Source organism: Apiospora phragmitis (assembly GCF_038363925.1).
Source record: "Apiospora phragmitis strain CBS 135458 chromosome Unknown utg000007l:1.0-2108841.0:1.0-2111359.0, whole genome shotgun sequence".
NCBI classification, from domain to species: domain Eukaryota; kingdom Fungi; phylum Ascomycota; class Sordariomycetes; order Amphisphaeriales; family Apiosporaceae; genus Apiospora; species Apiospora phragmitis.
Genome location: NW_027117405.1, coordinates 838,140 through 852,504, shown reverse-complemented (window position 1 = coordinate 852,504; position 14,365 = coordinate 838,140). Strand labels below are relative to the sequence as shown.

The 14,365-nt window shown below is 53.2% G+C and overlaps 4 protein-coding genes across 4 annotated transcripts; 2 read left to right on the top strand and 2 right to left on the bottom strand.

Moving 5' to 3' along the window:
• Positions 1-1,201: 1,201 nt before the first annotated feature.
• On the bottom strand, positions 1,202-2,891 carry PG994_007210 (major facilitator superfamily domain-containing protein; the record flags this gene model as incomplete). Its single annotated transcript, XM_066858619.1, has 2 exons — positions 1,202-2,510; positions 2,644-2,891. 2 exons carry the CDS (start codon positions 2,889-2,891, stop codon positions 1,202-1,204), a joined length of 1,557 nt encoding a protein of 518 aa, XP_066715561.1.
• Positions 2,892-3,251: 360 nt separating this feature from the next.
• On the top strand, positions 3,252-4,947 carry PG994_007209 (uncharacterized protein; the record flags this gene model as incomplete). The annotated part of the gene is made up of 4 exons (XM_066858618.1): positions 3,252-3,312; positions 3,403-3,810; positions 3,858-4,398; positions 4,464-4,947. The coding sequence occupies 4 exons, from the start codon at positions 3,252-3,254 to the stop codon at positions 4,945-4,947; spliced, it is 1,494 nt and encodes a 497-aa protein (XP_066715560.1).
• A 3,656-nt stretch (positions 4,948-8,603) lies between these two features.
• PG994_007208 (purine nucleoside permease) lies at positions 8,604-10,663 on the top strand (the record flags this gene model as incomplete). Its single annotated transcript, XM_066858617.1, has 3 exons — positions 8,604-8,759; positions 8,871-9,732; positions 10,320-10,663. The coding sequence occupies 3 exons, from the start codon at positions 8,604-8,606 to the stop codon at positions 10,661-10,663; spliced, it is 1,362 nt and encodes a 453-aa protein (XP_066715559.1).
• A 1,045-nt stretch (positions 10,664-11,708) lies between these two features.
• Positions 11,709-12,635, bottom strand: PG994_007207 (bacteriorhodopsin; the record flags this gene model as incomplete). Its single annotated transcript, XM_066858616.1, has 1 exon — positions 11,709-12,635. One exon carries the CDS (start codon positions 12,633-12,635, stop codon positions 11,709-11,711), a length of 927 nt encoding a protein of 308 aa, XP_066715558.1.
• Positions 12,636-14,365: the final 1,730 nt, after the last annotated feature.

Genomic DNA, 14,365 nt, shown 5'->3' with positions numbered 1-14,365 from the left:
CGATCGATCGTCCTGACTGCAAAGAACATGTTGGGTTTCGAAAACTAATATAGCAGGGTCCACACGTCAGTAGGCATAGATGCGTAGGGGATTCGATGAAAAGGGTCAGTCACCCTTTTGTAGCCTTCTCAGACCCATTCTCCCGTTCCGAAAAGCGACTTTTGTGTAATGTCCCGAAATCCCCTCAACCCATTACCGGTGTTCCCCATTATGTGCTGGGACTTCCAGGACGTTGTGCCCTGTCTTGACGTACAGGCCAAGATATAGAGTAGTATGGCAATATACCTAGAAAGAAAAAAAGAAACACTAGTATGGACCAATGTCCATGGTTACTTGGTGTGTCTATGGTGCCTCTAAAATGACTCGAATGAGGCCTTCGTGGTGACTGTCCACCTTGGGGAACCGACAAAATAAGACTTGAATGCATGTATTGGCCATGTGAAGACCACACTGCATATTGACCACATGCAATTACAGATTGTAAGATTCTTATGTGACCGGTTGGCCAAGCAGGCCAAGGAAGGTATTGATGTAGCGTTACTTTCGCCTTGGGAAATTGAACCAACAGACGGACTGGCGTCAACGTCCAGGGTGTCGGCATCGGACAGCGGCAGCAGTTGGTAGAGTGAGTATCCCTGTATCAGGCATCCGTCCCTCCATTACACATACTAATCAAGGCACTACTCGCAGATCCCGAATCTCCATGCTGCAGTTAGCAGCTATGGCTTACGTCAGACGGGCAGAGAAAACATCCGAGGCCCCTATTCCAGCCTTACCTTTCTCTGACATTAAGTTGATATGGGGCAACCCACCACACAAGAGACGAATTCAAGAAAGCGTGCATGGGCGCCAAGATCGCATGATAAATCATGAAGATGGTATTCATGCTTGTAAGATGCTTTCATCCATATCTTAGGTAGTGAGTGACCAACAGGCACATATACAACACCTATATCTGGGATGTGCGAGGAAGCGGGTTGCCAGCAACTATGAGAACTAATTAAAACCAATATCGTCTCGTAGTAGGCATGTTTCTTGAGGTATTAAACAAGGCGGTTGATTCAAATCTGCTGCCCCGTAGCTAGGAATGTAAAATATGGGAAATAAAGGAATGACACTGCTCTAGTACTGAATGATCCACCACTTAACGCTATTGACTTAAGATGTGCTCTATTATGTGCCTTCAAGCTTTACGTTGAATCTAAGCTTCATGGCTACCCATGACAGGTTCTTCTCGGATCGCCTCCGACTGGTCCGTGGCGTTCGGACGTTGGACACCCTCCCCATTGTCTAAGCCGTACTCTGTGTTCAACTCCTGACGAAGCTTCAAAGACTTCTCGCCAGGCACAGCCGCGAGACTAAGTAGACAAATACCAAGACAAAACCACCATATAGCTTTCAAACCCTGCCTGAAAACTTGGGTGATTTCAAACCAGTCGGCGAAATCGAGAACGTCTCGGAGTCTATGAATTTGGCTCGCGAATGCGTAAGCCCCACCTCCGATGAGCTCGGTTTGGATTTTGGTATCAGATACAGCAGATAGATTCCGGTCGATTACAGCGTTGAAAATGATACCGGAAACCGTGAGGCCCCAAAGGTAACCGAAGTTCCGGACAAAACTGTAGACGGTCGACGAAGACGCGACATCGGACTCGGGCAGGCCGGCCATGATAGCTGGGAGCATAATCGACATGGTGCCACCAGTACCGGCTGCGGCAATGACTTGGAAGAAGGCCCGGGCGACCTTGGATGTGCTATTGGACAGCAAAGTCAGGAGACCGAACGCAACGGCCGAGATAGCAAAGGTCCCTGCGTGGAGAATTCGGTAAGAGCCGAGTTTGCCGAGAAGCGCGCCAACGGCCACGGCGGAGAAGAGCGAACCGATAGCGTACGGAAGGAAAAAGGTGCCCGAATCCAGGACGGTCGTGCCCAGGACGCCTTGGAAGTAGATGGGGAGGAAGTACGTCAATGACTGAACAACGACCGAAGACGTGAAGGTAAGGGAAAAGGCTATGACAGAAGTGCGGTTGGTGAACAGGCGCGAAGGGACGCTCTGGGGTCTGCTGAAGTGTTGCTGGACATGAAAGGCGGCCCATCCGCAAACCCCCAACACAAGGGGAACAATGATCTGGTAAGACGACCAAGGGTACCTGTTGCCACCGAAGATCAGACCCCATAGCACAGCAAAAATTATAGGGATAAAGATCAAGTTTCCAAGGTAATCAATTTGCTTCAGCTTGTTCGTGATACCCTGCTGGCCCTCGTGGGCTACTTTCTTCACCCTCATGAAAGCCAGGACCAGTACCAGAGCAAGACCACAGATTGGGAGGTTGATCCAGAAGATCCAGCGCCAGTTGGCTTCGGCGATAGCGCCACCAACGGGAGGTCCCAGCGTCGCCGCAATGCCGGCCCAGGAGAACATGAGGCCCAGCCATTTGCCCCTTTCGCACAGAGGGACCAGATCACAGCAGATGATGTCCAGGAGGACGTAGATGCCGCCCACTCCACGCCTTGGACGGTGCACCCGGCGATCAACATGGCGACGTTGTGGGCATCCCCTCCGATGCCGCTGCCCAGAGCGAACAAGCCGATGCAGACGATCAGAGGGGTCCGCCGCCGAATAGGTTGGCGATCTGGCCAAACAGAGGCTGCAGCACGGTCGAGGCGATGAGGAAGGAGTTGGCGATCCAGACGAACTGGTTGGCCCCGTCTATGCTCGCGATGATGGCCGGAAGGCTCGTGGAGATGATGGAAACGTCCAAGGCCGATATGAAGGAAAGGAGACACAGCGCAGCAAATGTGCCCCAGAATTGCATTGGCTGGCCATTTCGGGAGTGTGGGATGTCACCAGCAGACAACGGGCTGTCTGCGTTATCAGCCTTTTCCACCATGATCAGTAGGTCGGGGGTAATACGATAGAGTGGATTATGGGCAAGAAAGAAGACTGTAGAGAAGAAATTTGCGCGGTACCGTGACCGTTCTTGAGGATCGAAAGCAGACGACTGATAGCTTGCGATTGTTGGCCCGAAGGAGTGGTTGATGTACCAACATCTTGGCGGCAGCAGGACGGCGTATAACATGAGCTGGGCGGATCGTTGATAGGTCCCAAAATGTGGGCTATAAATAAGTACATATTCCCCAGTGCTACCCAAACCGCAAGCAAGGGATATGTTATGTTACCAGTTGAGCCAACCCCTCGTTCAATCCATGTCGGTGGTTGAAATATTTCCCTATATATGTCAAATACCCTAATGTCCCTTACAGCATCCTTTCACGTTCTTCAGAATTCCACTTCTCTTCTCCAGGACAAGTGTATATACAGTTTCATTCACAGATACACCGAGGCAGTTGCAAACATGGCTTCTTCGCGAGCAATCGAGATTCTGTAAGCATCATTCCCAGCTGATCGTATTGCCTTGCCTGCTACTCAAACGTACGATGAGCGCAATGGCTCCTACGCCTCCAAGCTGGAGAGTGATATCTCGCCACACGCCATTTTCTTGCCCGAAACCACAGACGAGGTCTCCAAATTCGTCAAACTCCTTGGCCCAATAGTCCAAGAGGGTGCCGTCAAGTTTGCCATTCGCGACGCTGGCTGTCAACCACTGCCGGGCTGCGCCAATATCCAAGGCGGCGTCACGCTGGATCTGAGTCGGCTGGTGGGGACAACACCCGACGAGAGCCAAGGCACAGTTCGAATTCCGGCGGGCGAACTCTGGGGTGCGGTCTACAAGGCTGTGCAGTATAAAGGTCTGGGTGTCACGGGCGCTCGCTCCGGCAACAATGGTATCGGAGGGCTAGCGTCGTCAGGTAAACAACAGATCCTGAAGATTGCCTTTCCTCTACAAACCCAATAGCTAACCATATATCCAAGGTGGCCTCTCGTTCTTCGGCACACGCGAAGGCTTCATCTCCCGACAACATCGTAAACTACGAGGTAGTCTTGGCCTCGGGCGAAGTCGTGAACGCCAACCGCCACGAGAACGCGGACCTGTTCGTCGCGCTCCGGGGCGGCGGCAACAACCTGGGCATCGTCACCCGGTTCGACCTGAGCGCGTTCCCGCAAGGCAACTTCTGGGGCGGCGCGCTCTTCTACTTCCCGGACAGCTTCGGCGGTCAGATCGACGCGCTCGTAACGGAGTTGCACAGGTCCGACGTGTCCGAGGAAACGCACGTTATGATTAGTCTGTTCTATGCGGATCAGTTCAGCAAGGCGGTCGGCGTGGACGGGGCGATGGGGCTTAGCCAGGCGTACTATACGCAGGAGGTGGAGAAGCCGGCCGTCCTGGAGCCTTTCACCAACACACAGCCCCAGATCGATGCCCTCAACTCGATGCGCATGACCGATCTCGTGAGCGCGGCAGAGGAGCAGGCAAAGCAGGCCATGACGAGTGTCAGGTAATGTCTAAATGATTCCCCAACACGTTGCACGGGAACTAACCTCGGCGCGTCCTGCGTGATAGATGTGCCTACATGAACACCACCGTGAAAGTGGACGCACCGACCTTGCACGCCGCTACGGAGATCTTCAAGCCAGCGTTGGAAAAGGTCAAATCCATCGATGGAATGGTTTTCTCCTTCACCATGCAGCCATACCCGGTGTCGCTCCTGAAGCGGACCGCGCCGGCTGGCGGGAACGTGCTTGGTCTAAAGCCTGCTGATGGGCCACTGGTATCCATACTCATACTGCTTTACTGGAACAAGCAGAGCGACGACGAAGTGGTTCTCAGTACGGCCAGAAGTGTCATCGAAGCCATCGACAAAGACGCCACCGCGAGGGGTACGCTGGTCCGGTACAAGTACCTCAACTATGCATTTGACTTCCAAGATCCCATTGGTTCGTACGGGCAGGAGAATCGGAAGAAGTTGCAAGACGCAAGTCGTAAGTACGACCCCGATGGCCTGTTTCAGAAGGGTGTTCCGGGGGGCTTCAAGCTATTCCCTTGAAGGGTCACAAGTTCCGGGCATTTTGATCAGACTACAGGTTTTTTTTGGTAATTATATATACTTAGGTAGCCAAGGGAATTACGTTATTGTAAACCATCCTTGTAGTGTCAAAGTCTGGTCTAAATTTCTCATATTTCTTTACGATTCGATGCACTCCTAACTAAGGTTGGTATGAAAGCCCTAGTTCGTATTGAAGGGACTACAATATAAATGTATATAAACAGCTCGGGGTACGGGCCGCAACGGACTATGGCAGTAGCAGAAGGCCAAAAACGAAGTCATGGGCTCGAGTAACTCTCCCAGCACACATCAGGGGCATTGCAGGAGTTCCTCACAAATTCAATCTCCATAAGTTCATGCAACAATTCTGCAAGCTCTCTAGTATGCAGTGGTTTGAAATGAATTAGTTTTTCTCAGCCTATCATAGTTTATGCTCCTGTTCTAATATTCCAACAATAGTCTGGTCCAACTTCCATTACGGAGAAGGCGCCAGCACTCATCTACAGTGGCCGATGACAGACTCCTGGTTCAGCCACTTGCAGCATTGCTTGAAGGTGTCCCTGTTGTCGTGGGCGACGCTGCAGATCTATTATATACACTATTAGTTTTTGTGTCTCGACAGATCAAAGTGTGGATCGTTTCCTTACCGCGTTCTTCGTCTGTAATCCCATGTTGTTGCAGCATATATTTGTCTGAACCTGCAAGAGAGCGCCGTTTTGGGAGTTCATGCAAAGGCAGTCATCTCCCTCCAGGTGCCAGCCGCAGACATTGATGTCCCTCTCGACGAGGCTCGAGAGGCTTGCAGCGTAAGCCGAAGTACAACTCAGGAGAATAACGGGAATGAATCTCATTTTGTTGTGCTGACGTTGGAGACGTGTGACTGATTGTGTGTCGAGGTGGTGTTCTCTTCTCCTTTCAAGCTTATATTAACTCACGGTTTAAGATCAGAAGCGGGATTTAGGATACCTATTTATATCTTGCACCGTGAGTCTGGTTGAGCCTTGGGTTCGCTTGGTACCGATGGCATCGACAGTGCCATCCTTGGGGATTATATGGTACCGAGAGCTACAGCTGCAGCACATTATCCGGCAGCAACGAAAGAATTGTTTGTAATTTGCTCAAAGGGGCTCTCAAAGCCAGCCCACTTGTGAATTAGGAACTTTCAGCTTCGCGATCGTTCTCTGCAGTTCATTTGGGTAAAGAGAAGGAATACAGCGGACGTCATGCATCTCGAACGGGACTGTGGTATCCCACACTTCAGGCTAAAGTGGAAGTTGCTTCTGGTGCTTATCAACGGGTTACATTTAAAACAAGTGAGGGTAACCAATTCGCGAGCGTAACCGAGCCCGCTTGGCAGATCAAGCGGAGTGATCATGTCTGACCATTCTCAAGGTCGCGGGCGGATCGCCTTGGAGAGGAAATAGCGGGAATGCCCAGCGATCTGGGCAGTCGGCGAGTTTAAACGAGGGTTGCATCCGGAATGCCACGAGTAAGAGCCTATTGGCATGTCTAAAAATATCCCATATATGCATTGTATATTATGTGCCACGAATTCTACGGCGGGTTACGACTCAAGGGTCTCGGGCTACTGAGACGGCAAAAAGGGGGCGAGGCAGACTTCTTTATGGCTGATCCTGTACATTAACACCAGCAATAACCGTTCCATGAAATATATGGATTATGCAATTCAGTAGTTCTGAATCAAGCCGGACTGGCATGGCCAGACTTAGCCTTCGTACAGAAGTAGAAGCTCCTTTTCATGCTGATATACTAATACAAATGTACTTCTCGCTTAACTGAGCTGACGTAATCTCTACCTGGCTCGCTCTCATGCTGTTCTCCACCAAATGCTACTTTGCTAACTCGAGCATTAGCAGCTCACTGGATGAAACGAAAACTATGGAATACGTGTGTCTTTGCTAAGTTCCTCGTGTGAGTCGTATATGGCTTTTAGAGATTGATGTAACCTCGACGTCGCAATACGACGATGTTACCGATTGGAAATTGCGGTACCGCCATTGCAACATCCGGCAAGGTAATAACGTCAACTACCTGCTCATTCATTACTGACGTATTGATATTGCGGGAAGCACCGCACTCCAGAACCAATGAGAAATACGAGTTTTGGGCCGTTTGCTCTGGTTTTTGTGTTACGAAAAAAGGGAGCTATCAAAAATATGATCTAACCATTCGCAATATCGAAATCCAACTACCCCTGACAGTCCTCGGCTCTCCATATTGTTCTGGAAGGGTCTATCTAAACGACAAAAGAGAGACATGCATCGACTGTTGAGATCTTGTCTTTCTTTCATCTTGGAGCCAAGGAGAGTCCATGTCGAGGTATTTCGCCCGGAACGGGCCATTACCAGCCACGACGTGCTTGTATTACGCAACTAGCCAAATCCAGGAGACTCTCGCGTAGGTCAGCCACTAACGCCCGAGAACGAAAGACGCAGCAATTCCGATTCCGATTCAATTAGCGGTTTGCTGGTGTCTCGGGGCCATGCACAGTTCACGGTGCCGGCGCTTTTCAGCTCGAGTCCATCACGGCCAATCCATCATGCTGCTTGGCTCGTGTTTGCGCTGGGGCCTACTGCATATCGAGCTGCAGATCTTCGCCTCTCTTTGGACTCAAATGTGGAGGTCTCTTGAGCCAGCTGCTCGTTGGGATGCCATTCGCCGTAATGCTGTCATGTGATCATACCACCGGGGGTTCCGGCCCATGGAGTCCAACGTCTCTTCCCCCAAAACCCCGCTGGCAGGCTGCAGTGCATCCTGTCCTGTCCGACACGAGGAAAATTCATCTAAACCACGTCTCTACCAGCCGGACACTGCATCAGAGAATGCTGGGGTCTCATTCCTGTGCGTCATCGGGGCCTTCTTCACTACCACGCTCTTGACTGCATGACAAACAGATCTCCGAGTTGCGCGATCTGCCCGAGTCTCCCCCCAGTTTGCAATACCGCATCAGATGAAGATCTCTGCCCACAACAACCTCGAGCTGGATTATCAAGCAATCAAACGCTTCAAAACGAAGGACTAATTACGTGCGCCCAGTTGGATTCACCCCGGACAGAGAAATGCGAACCACACCGTCAAGACAGACAGGATCAACCCGGACACCATATTACACTACTGCTGATTCCCAGTCACCAATTGATGAATCCAAGGAGAATTCGCTACTGCATGTCTGGCATGCGCATTCTTTTCGTGTGCCCAGGCACGCAAGATCGGTCCGTCAGTCACGCAAGACCGTTTTCAGGGCCTGTTTGCGATGCCAGATAAATCATGCTACTGCTGTTGTGCTCCCATCCAGGCCATTGCGGACCTGCAGCATCCCAAAAGCAGATTTGCCAGATGAATATATGGGGGGCCCAACTGAGATATGTGCTGTGGTGCGACGTCAAAATCTGAGATGTATTCACTCTCATAAGATATTAATCGTGAGCGTTTGCACCTTTCCCATACAAGAAACTATAGAACCCCTGGGGTCCTCTTCCTCGGTGCCAATGCCCCGATATCTCCAAGAAACGCTCACCAATGCCATCTGCTTCTACTTCGAACCGCCATAATCGCCCTCGAACTCTCGCTCCCCGCAAGCTGAGCTAGCTGGCTCTTCTGCGCTTTGCTACTACTGTCGCTGCCACCGCAACACCATGAGATTGCGGCTATCCCTTGTAGCGATTGTGCTGTGCCTGAGCCATGTCTCGTCGGCAGTCGCCATCCCCCGACACGAAAGCTCTCCCGACGACCAGGCACACCCTCGTCAGGCTTACGGAAAGATTGCGCCCAAGGTCATGATCATCAACATGGTAAGCTAAACCGGATACATGAACGAGCAGGAGAGGGAAAGGACATCCAGACTCCTACTGGTCGCAAACACAACAACTGACCATACAAAAACATATTTTCCGTGCCCGCAGTTCTACGACGAAAGCAAAATCTGGCACGACAGCCTCCCGGTCCTGGGCAAAGGCAGCCTCCTGGAAAAGAACATCACCCTCGGCGGCCTGCACCCGCTGCACCCGCACGTGCACTGCACAGCCTCGGGCGCCGTGTGCCAGGCGACGCTAGGCGAGGCCGAGATCAACGCGGCCGCGTCCATGGCGGCTCTGGTGCTCGGCGCGGACGCGCAGGCCGTCTTCGACTACGGGCGCACCTATTTTCTGGTGAGCGGCATCGCCGGCGTCAACCCGAAGCTCGGCACGCTCGGCAGCGTCGCGCTCGCCCGCTTCGCCGTCCAGGCTGCGCTGCAGTACGAGCTCGACGCGCGCGACATGCCGGAGAACTTCTCGACGGGTTATTTGGCGTACGGGACCGATGCGCCGGGGAGGCCGCCGACTAGCTTCTACGGGACTGAGGTCATGGAGGTCAACGAGGCGCTGCGGGACGCCGCGTTCAGCCTGGCGCGCGGTGGGAGCGGCTCCGGCAGCGGCAGCGGCGGTGGCAGCGACTACGTGGGCCTCGCCGACGACGACAACGCGGCCTCCTACCGCGCCAAGTACGAACTCGCCACCGGCCCCCAAGGGACCCACCACGCCAACGTCTACGCGGCCGCGACGGCGCCGCCGTCGGTGTTGCGGTGCGACTCGGTCACGAGCGACAACTACTACTCGGGCCCGCTGCTGAGCGAGGCCTTCGAGAACACGACGCAGGCCTGGACCGGCCAGGCGGCCGTCACGTACTGCATGACGGCGCAGGAGGACAGCGCGGTGCTGCAGGTGCTGCTGCGGGCGCACCTGGCGCGGCGGGCCGACTTTGGGCGGGCCATTGTCATGCGGGCAGGTGCGTTTCACCCGGGTGTGGTTTTTCTTTCAGTTGCGTTTCGTTTTGTTCATCCTACCCCTTCTTTTCTTGGTCGCTGGGATGTGATTTGATCATGCGTTGGACATGAGCATGTTCGGCAAACTTTGTTTTTAGGAAACAAAACGAAACGAAAGTCGACTTGTCTTCGTCCTTTCCCAATGGTCCCCACCACACCACACCCCTCTTTTCTTGGCCTCATATTCTCCAAACCACTTTCTGCCAAACCTGCGGAGAGGAGAAGTCTAACCTTATCCCGGCGTCCCCTCCTTCGAGTTCTCAAGGCCGCATCTACCTCTCTCTACCCCTCCTTCTCTTGCAGTTTGGCGTTTCCTTATTTTTGCCTGCTTCCAAATACCGGCATCCGGCAAGATGCATCCTATCTTCACACTCCGGAGTGAGGACTCAACGGACCTTTTCCCTTGCCTATTGCTTAACTCTAATCACGACCACTCATCATTCATCCCGTTCCCCTTCCCCTTGTGTCTGTCTGTCCATCCGTGCGCGTGTGCATGACATGTTAACCAACCTAGTTACTTTACTAACTCGTCTCGTTACTTGGTCTACAGGCTCCAACTTCGACCGCCCCCCGCCCTCCATGACCCCCTTCGAGCATCTGCGCCTGCTCGGCCAGAACGGCTACCAGCTCGCCCTTAACAACACCTGGAACGCGGGCAGCCGCATCGTCGCCGGCATCCTGTCGGACTGGGACGGCGTCTACGGGCCCGGCATTCCGCCCGCCAACTACGTCGGCGACGTCTTCGGGTCGCTGGGCGGCACGCCCACCTTCGGCCCGGGCAGCGTCTTTGGGGGCAGGGGCGCGGCGGCGGATGGGAGCACGTACGTTGGCGGCGCTGAGGGAGGGGCGGGGAAGCGGGCCTTGATTGGTGGTGGTAGTGGTGGTGGTGGCTGATGCAGGCTTGGAAAAGGGGGTGTGTGTAAGCGTTTGCATGCAACAGAGAGCGAGAACCATGTTATTTGAGAGAGCAAACCCAATGAATAGACCAATGGGAAATCGGGACCAAGAGGGGTCGGTTTCGGAGACAATACTCAGTTGTGAGTTTGCCCGTTACCTGGCACCCAACTCTGGCCCAATTCTGGCACGAGGCAGGTCCGAGGTTGAAACTAGACGACGACTACCACAGAGCTGCAGAGCTGCAATTCGATAGACTCGGCATGAAAGAACAAGCGTACCAGTAAGCGCACCGTTTCCGGAGTGCAGACCAATAAACTACTTAGAACTTAGATGGGGTTTGAAACTTGCATCGTGACCCAGCACCACCGTGCAGCTTGCAGCCTGCAGCTCGGCTGCCAATTCCCGTCCGATGAGGCCCCAAGGCCCGAGTTAAGTTCATGCCGGACTGAACATTAGACCTGGCTCTAAAAGTCGGGATGATTAACATTTAGGATTTCTCCAATGCTTTGGCAAGCGGAGAGCGGTTAGCTAGAAATCGGGTTTGGGACGAAACACGATTCATTTAATGAAACCTAGCAGCGATTGTGCCAAAGCATCTCCGGCAGATTGTCAGCTCCAGGTCACAAACTCAAGGGAAAGGGTTCTTGATGAGGACTTGCATCAGAGAATCGAAGTTACTGGGTCTATTCACAGCGTACAGAAGTCATAATAGCTTAATATAATAAAATAGTAACAACAATGATTAATATTGATTGGGAAGACATTGATTACATAGAATAATCATGATAGATAACCAAAACCAAGTCTAAAGATCGTGTGGGTATTAAGAACATCATAACCTGCACCGGACCAAACTCATCTTCACCATTGCCTCAAAATGGGCAACGATGACATTAAGGGGTATTATGGACGGAGCCAACAACTGCAACAACTGGTATTAAAAGACCAAGACGAGCGTCAGGAGGTATCCTCCAAACACCAGAAACTCGCTTGACTTTGCTTTTATTCTCTTATCGACAGCTCATACGTGGTCGCGGCAGGCTTAGACGGTAGCACCACCAGCGCCAGCAGTGGCGGGAGTGCCGTTGGCGCCGGCCGTGGTAGCAGGTCCGTCAGGAGCACCACCATGAGCGCCGTGGAGGCCGCGTCCCTTTTCGGAGACGGGGTTGGAGGTGTCGCCGCGGATGTGAAGACCGAGCTGATGAGGGGTGATGTTGCGGTGGCCGAATAGGAGCAGGGCGCCCCAGACGGGCTTGGCGATGACATCGAGGATGCCGTAGAAGATGGCTTCGGAGTCGGGGTGGATGACGTTGCCGCCCTCGCTCAGGCCCCATGCGATGGGGTACAGGAACCAGAGGAAGGAGAGAAGGACACCGCACATCAGGAAGGTCTTGCTAGGTCCGTCGCCCAGGGCACTAGCATTACGGCGGGCAGGACCGATGAGCTCGTAGATGATGTAGAAGAGGGCAAACATGCCGAAAGTCCAGAAGCCCCACTTGTAGCGAGTCTGGGTGAGTGCGCCAACAAGGCCGGTGACAATCATGACAATGTCGGCAAAGAGGACGGCGATGAGCGAAGACCAGGGGACGCCAGCAGTGAGGAGCAGATCGGTGAGCAACAGAGGTGTCGTAATGAACCAGTCGATGTAGCGCACGTAGAAGATCTCTCGGGTACCGGCGGCCGCTACCTGGCGAGCATTGGGCCGAACGAACTCGGCTTGGATGGGTACCTGGCCCAAGTTGGAGCCCATGCAGAAGTAGGCGATGCAAGCCGTTGCCGTAATGGCGGCCGTGATGTAGTTGAAGATGCGGTGCGACTGCTGCTTGGTGAAGGCCATGCCCATGAAGATCAGGGTCGAGAACCCCATGATGGCGCAGACGGTGAAGTACCAATCCGAGCCATGGGTGGTGATCGCGAGGTTGGCCTGCTGTCCAACCACGCTGTTGACAGCGAGCGCGTTATTGCCCATGGTTGTACTTTGTGCGTGTAACGGTTGTCGTTTGATGTATGGAAGACGTTAAACACCGCGCAAAGACGATGAACTGGCACCTTTTGGAGATGCGGCAGAGTGGTGTTAGTCTGAGGTGGATGGCAGTACGAAATTTGATATTGATTCAAGGTTGGGCCAGTGCGGTATTTGAATGCGAAGCCAACGGAGTAGCCCGCGGGCTAGAGGGCCAGTGACTTCATCTTCACGTTCCTTGGCCCTTCAGCAGCCATTCATCGAAATGTAATCGTGTCATAGGACTGGCATGGATGGCCGAGACGACCGAACCAGAGTCCCAGTCAGGCCTGCACTGCAAGCCATCACACCGTAGTTACTACGAGGTAGTAGCAACCACTCGGCTCTGACCGGCGCCCGTCACATCCGAGCGATCTGAAAGTCAGGCTACTTCCAAACAACATGCCCTCCTCATCACGGCATGGGACGGACGCTTTGAGCCATAAGGGGATCGCCATAAGCTTTCTCGACAGCCACCCAAGATCCGGAGATCGACAAACAAGCTTCTCATCGCAGGGTAGCCCCTGTCTGCCGTGGAGTGCTTAGTAGAAAGGCTTAACCTAAAGAGCAGAAACTAGCCAGATCCGGTATTTGGGTAATCGGTATTGGTGGGTTTCTAGGGTCTTCCCTGACGACAGAGTTCAGAGTCTAGCCATCATCAGCCGGAACGGGATCGTCGGAAAGACTGACCGGAGGTGGGGATAATCAATAAATGAGGTGCTGTTGTTGTGCGTGTGCAGTGCACCGCATCGCGTCGGCCAGTAAAGGTTGTCGTGGGATTTAGGTTTCGGTGGTAATGAATCATCAACCCCTCATGTCACTGCAGTGACCTGACATCGGGGCAATTAGCATGCAACGGTGAAGTCTGTATGATCTCACCACCTCCCCTCCCAACTAGAGTCGGGTCCTTTCGTCACGGCAATTCAACCATGGCCATTCCAGACCATTTGGTCAGTGATGGTGATCAAGAGAAAGGCGCAATTGATGGAGTTGGGTGTCTTGATGGGAAATGTTGTAATTGTAGCAGTCAGTGCCTTGGGTGCTGGGACTCGGGAGGTGCTTAGGCCCGGTAGTGCAGTAGTTGGGACGTTGGCTACTGCACAGGGCCTCTGAAGCACTAACGCCCAGGGGGTGTGTGGGTGGAGAAGTGCCGCTGGCACCTTGGCAGTGGCCATGTTGCCATGCATGCCATGCCGCCTTAATCACACTCTCATCTGATCTGGATCTCCAATCGCAACAATGTTACCCAATCCCGAGTTATTCACGAGCAGTCGTAAAACTTGGTAATGATTACTGTATGTTAACTTTTCTCCGAGCGAGGGCGCGACCGCTTCTGCTTGCTTGGTACGGGCCTTGAGTTTTGACTGGTCAGTGTCGTGGGGACGGTCGAGGCCCCCCCTTGTTGGCTGGCCATGATCCTTGAACTCGAGGCAAAGGCATGCCGTCATAGTCGTCCAGAGTCCGAAAACCCCACCCAGCATCCAATGCCATGCAGAACTGAACGTTGTGTTTGCACTTGAAGAAAGCCGGCAGTTAGGAGTTGAACTAGTCAGTGGCTAGAATGTAAAACTACGGTAGTTCCAGCCTCAGCACTAACACCCTGCTTCCCGGTGTAACGACAATCCTCTAGCACATATCGTCCTCGATCACGACATAGTCCGTGACTCGCAGGGTGTGACTCCTGCACCGGATGATCT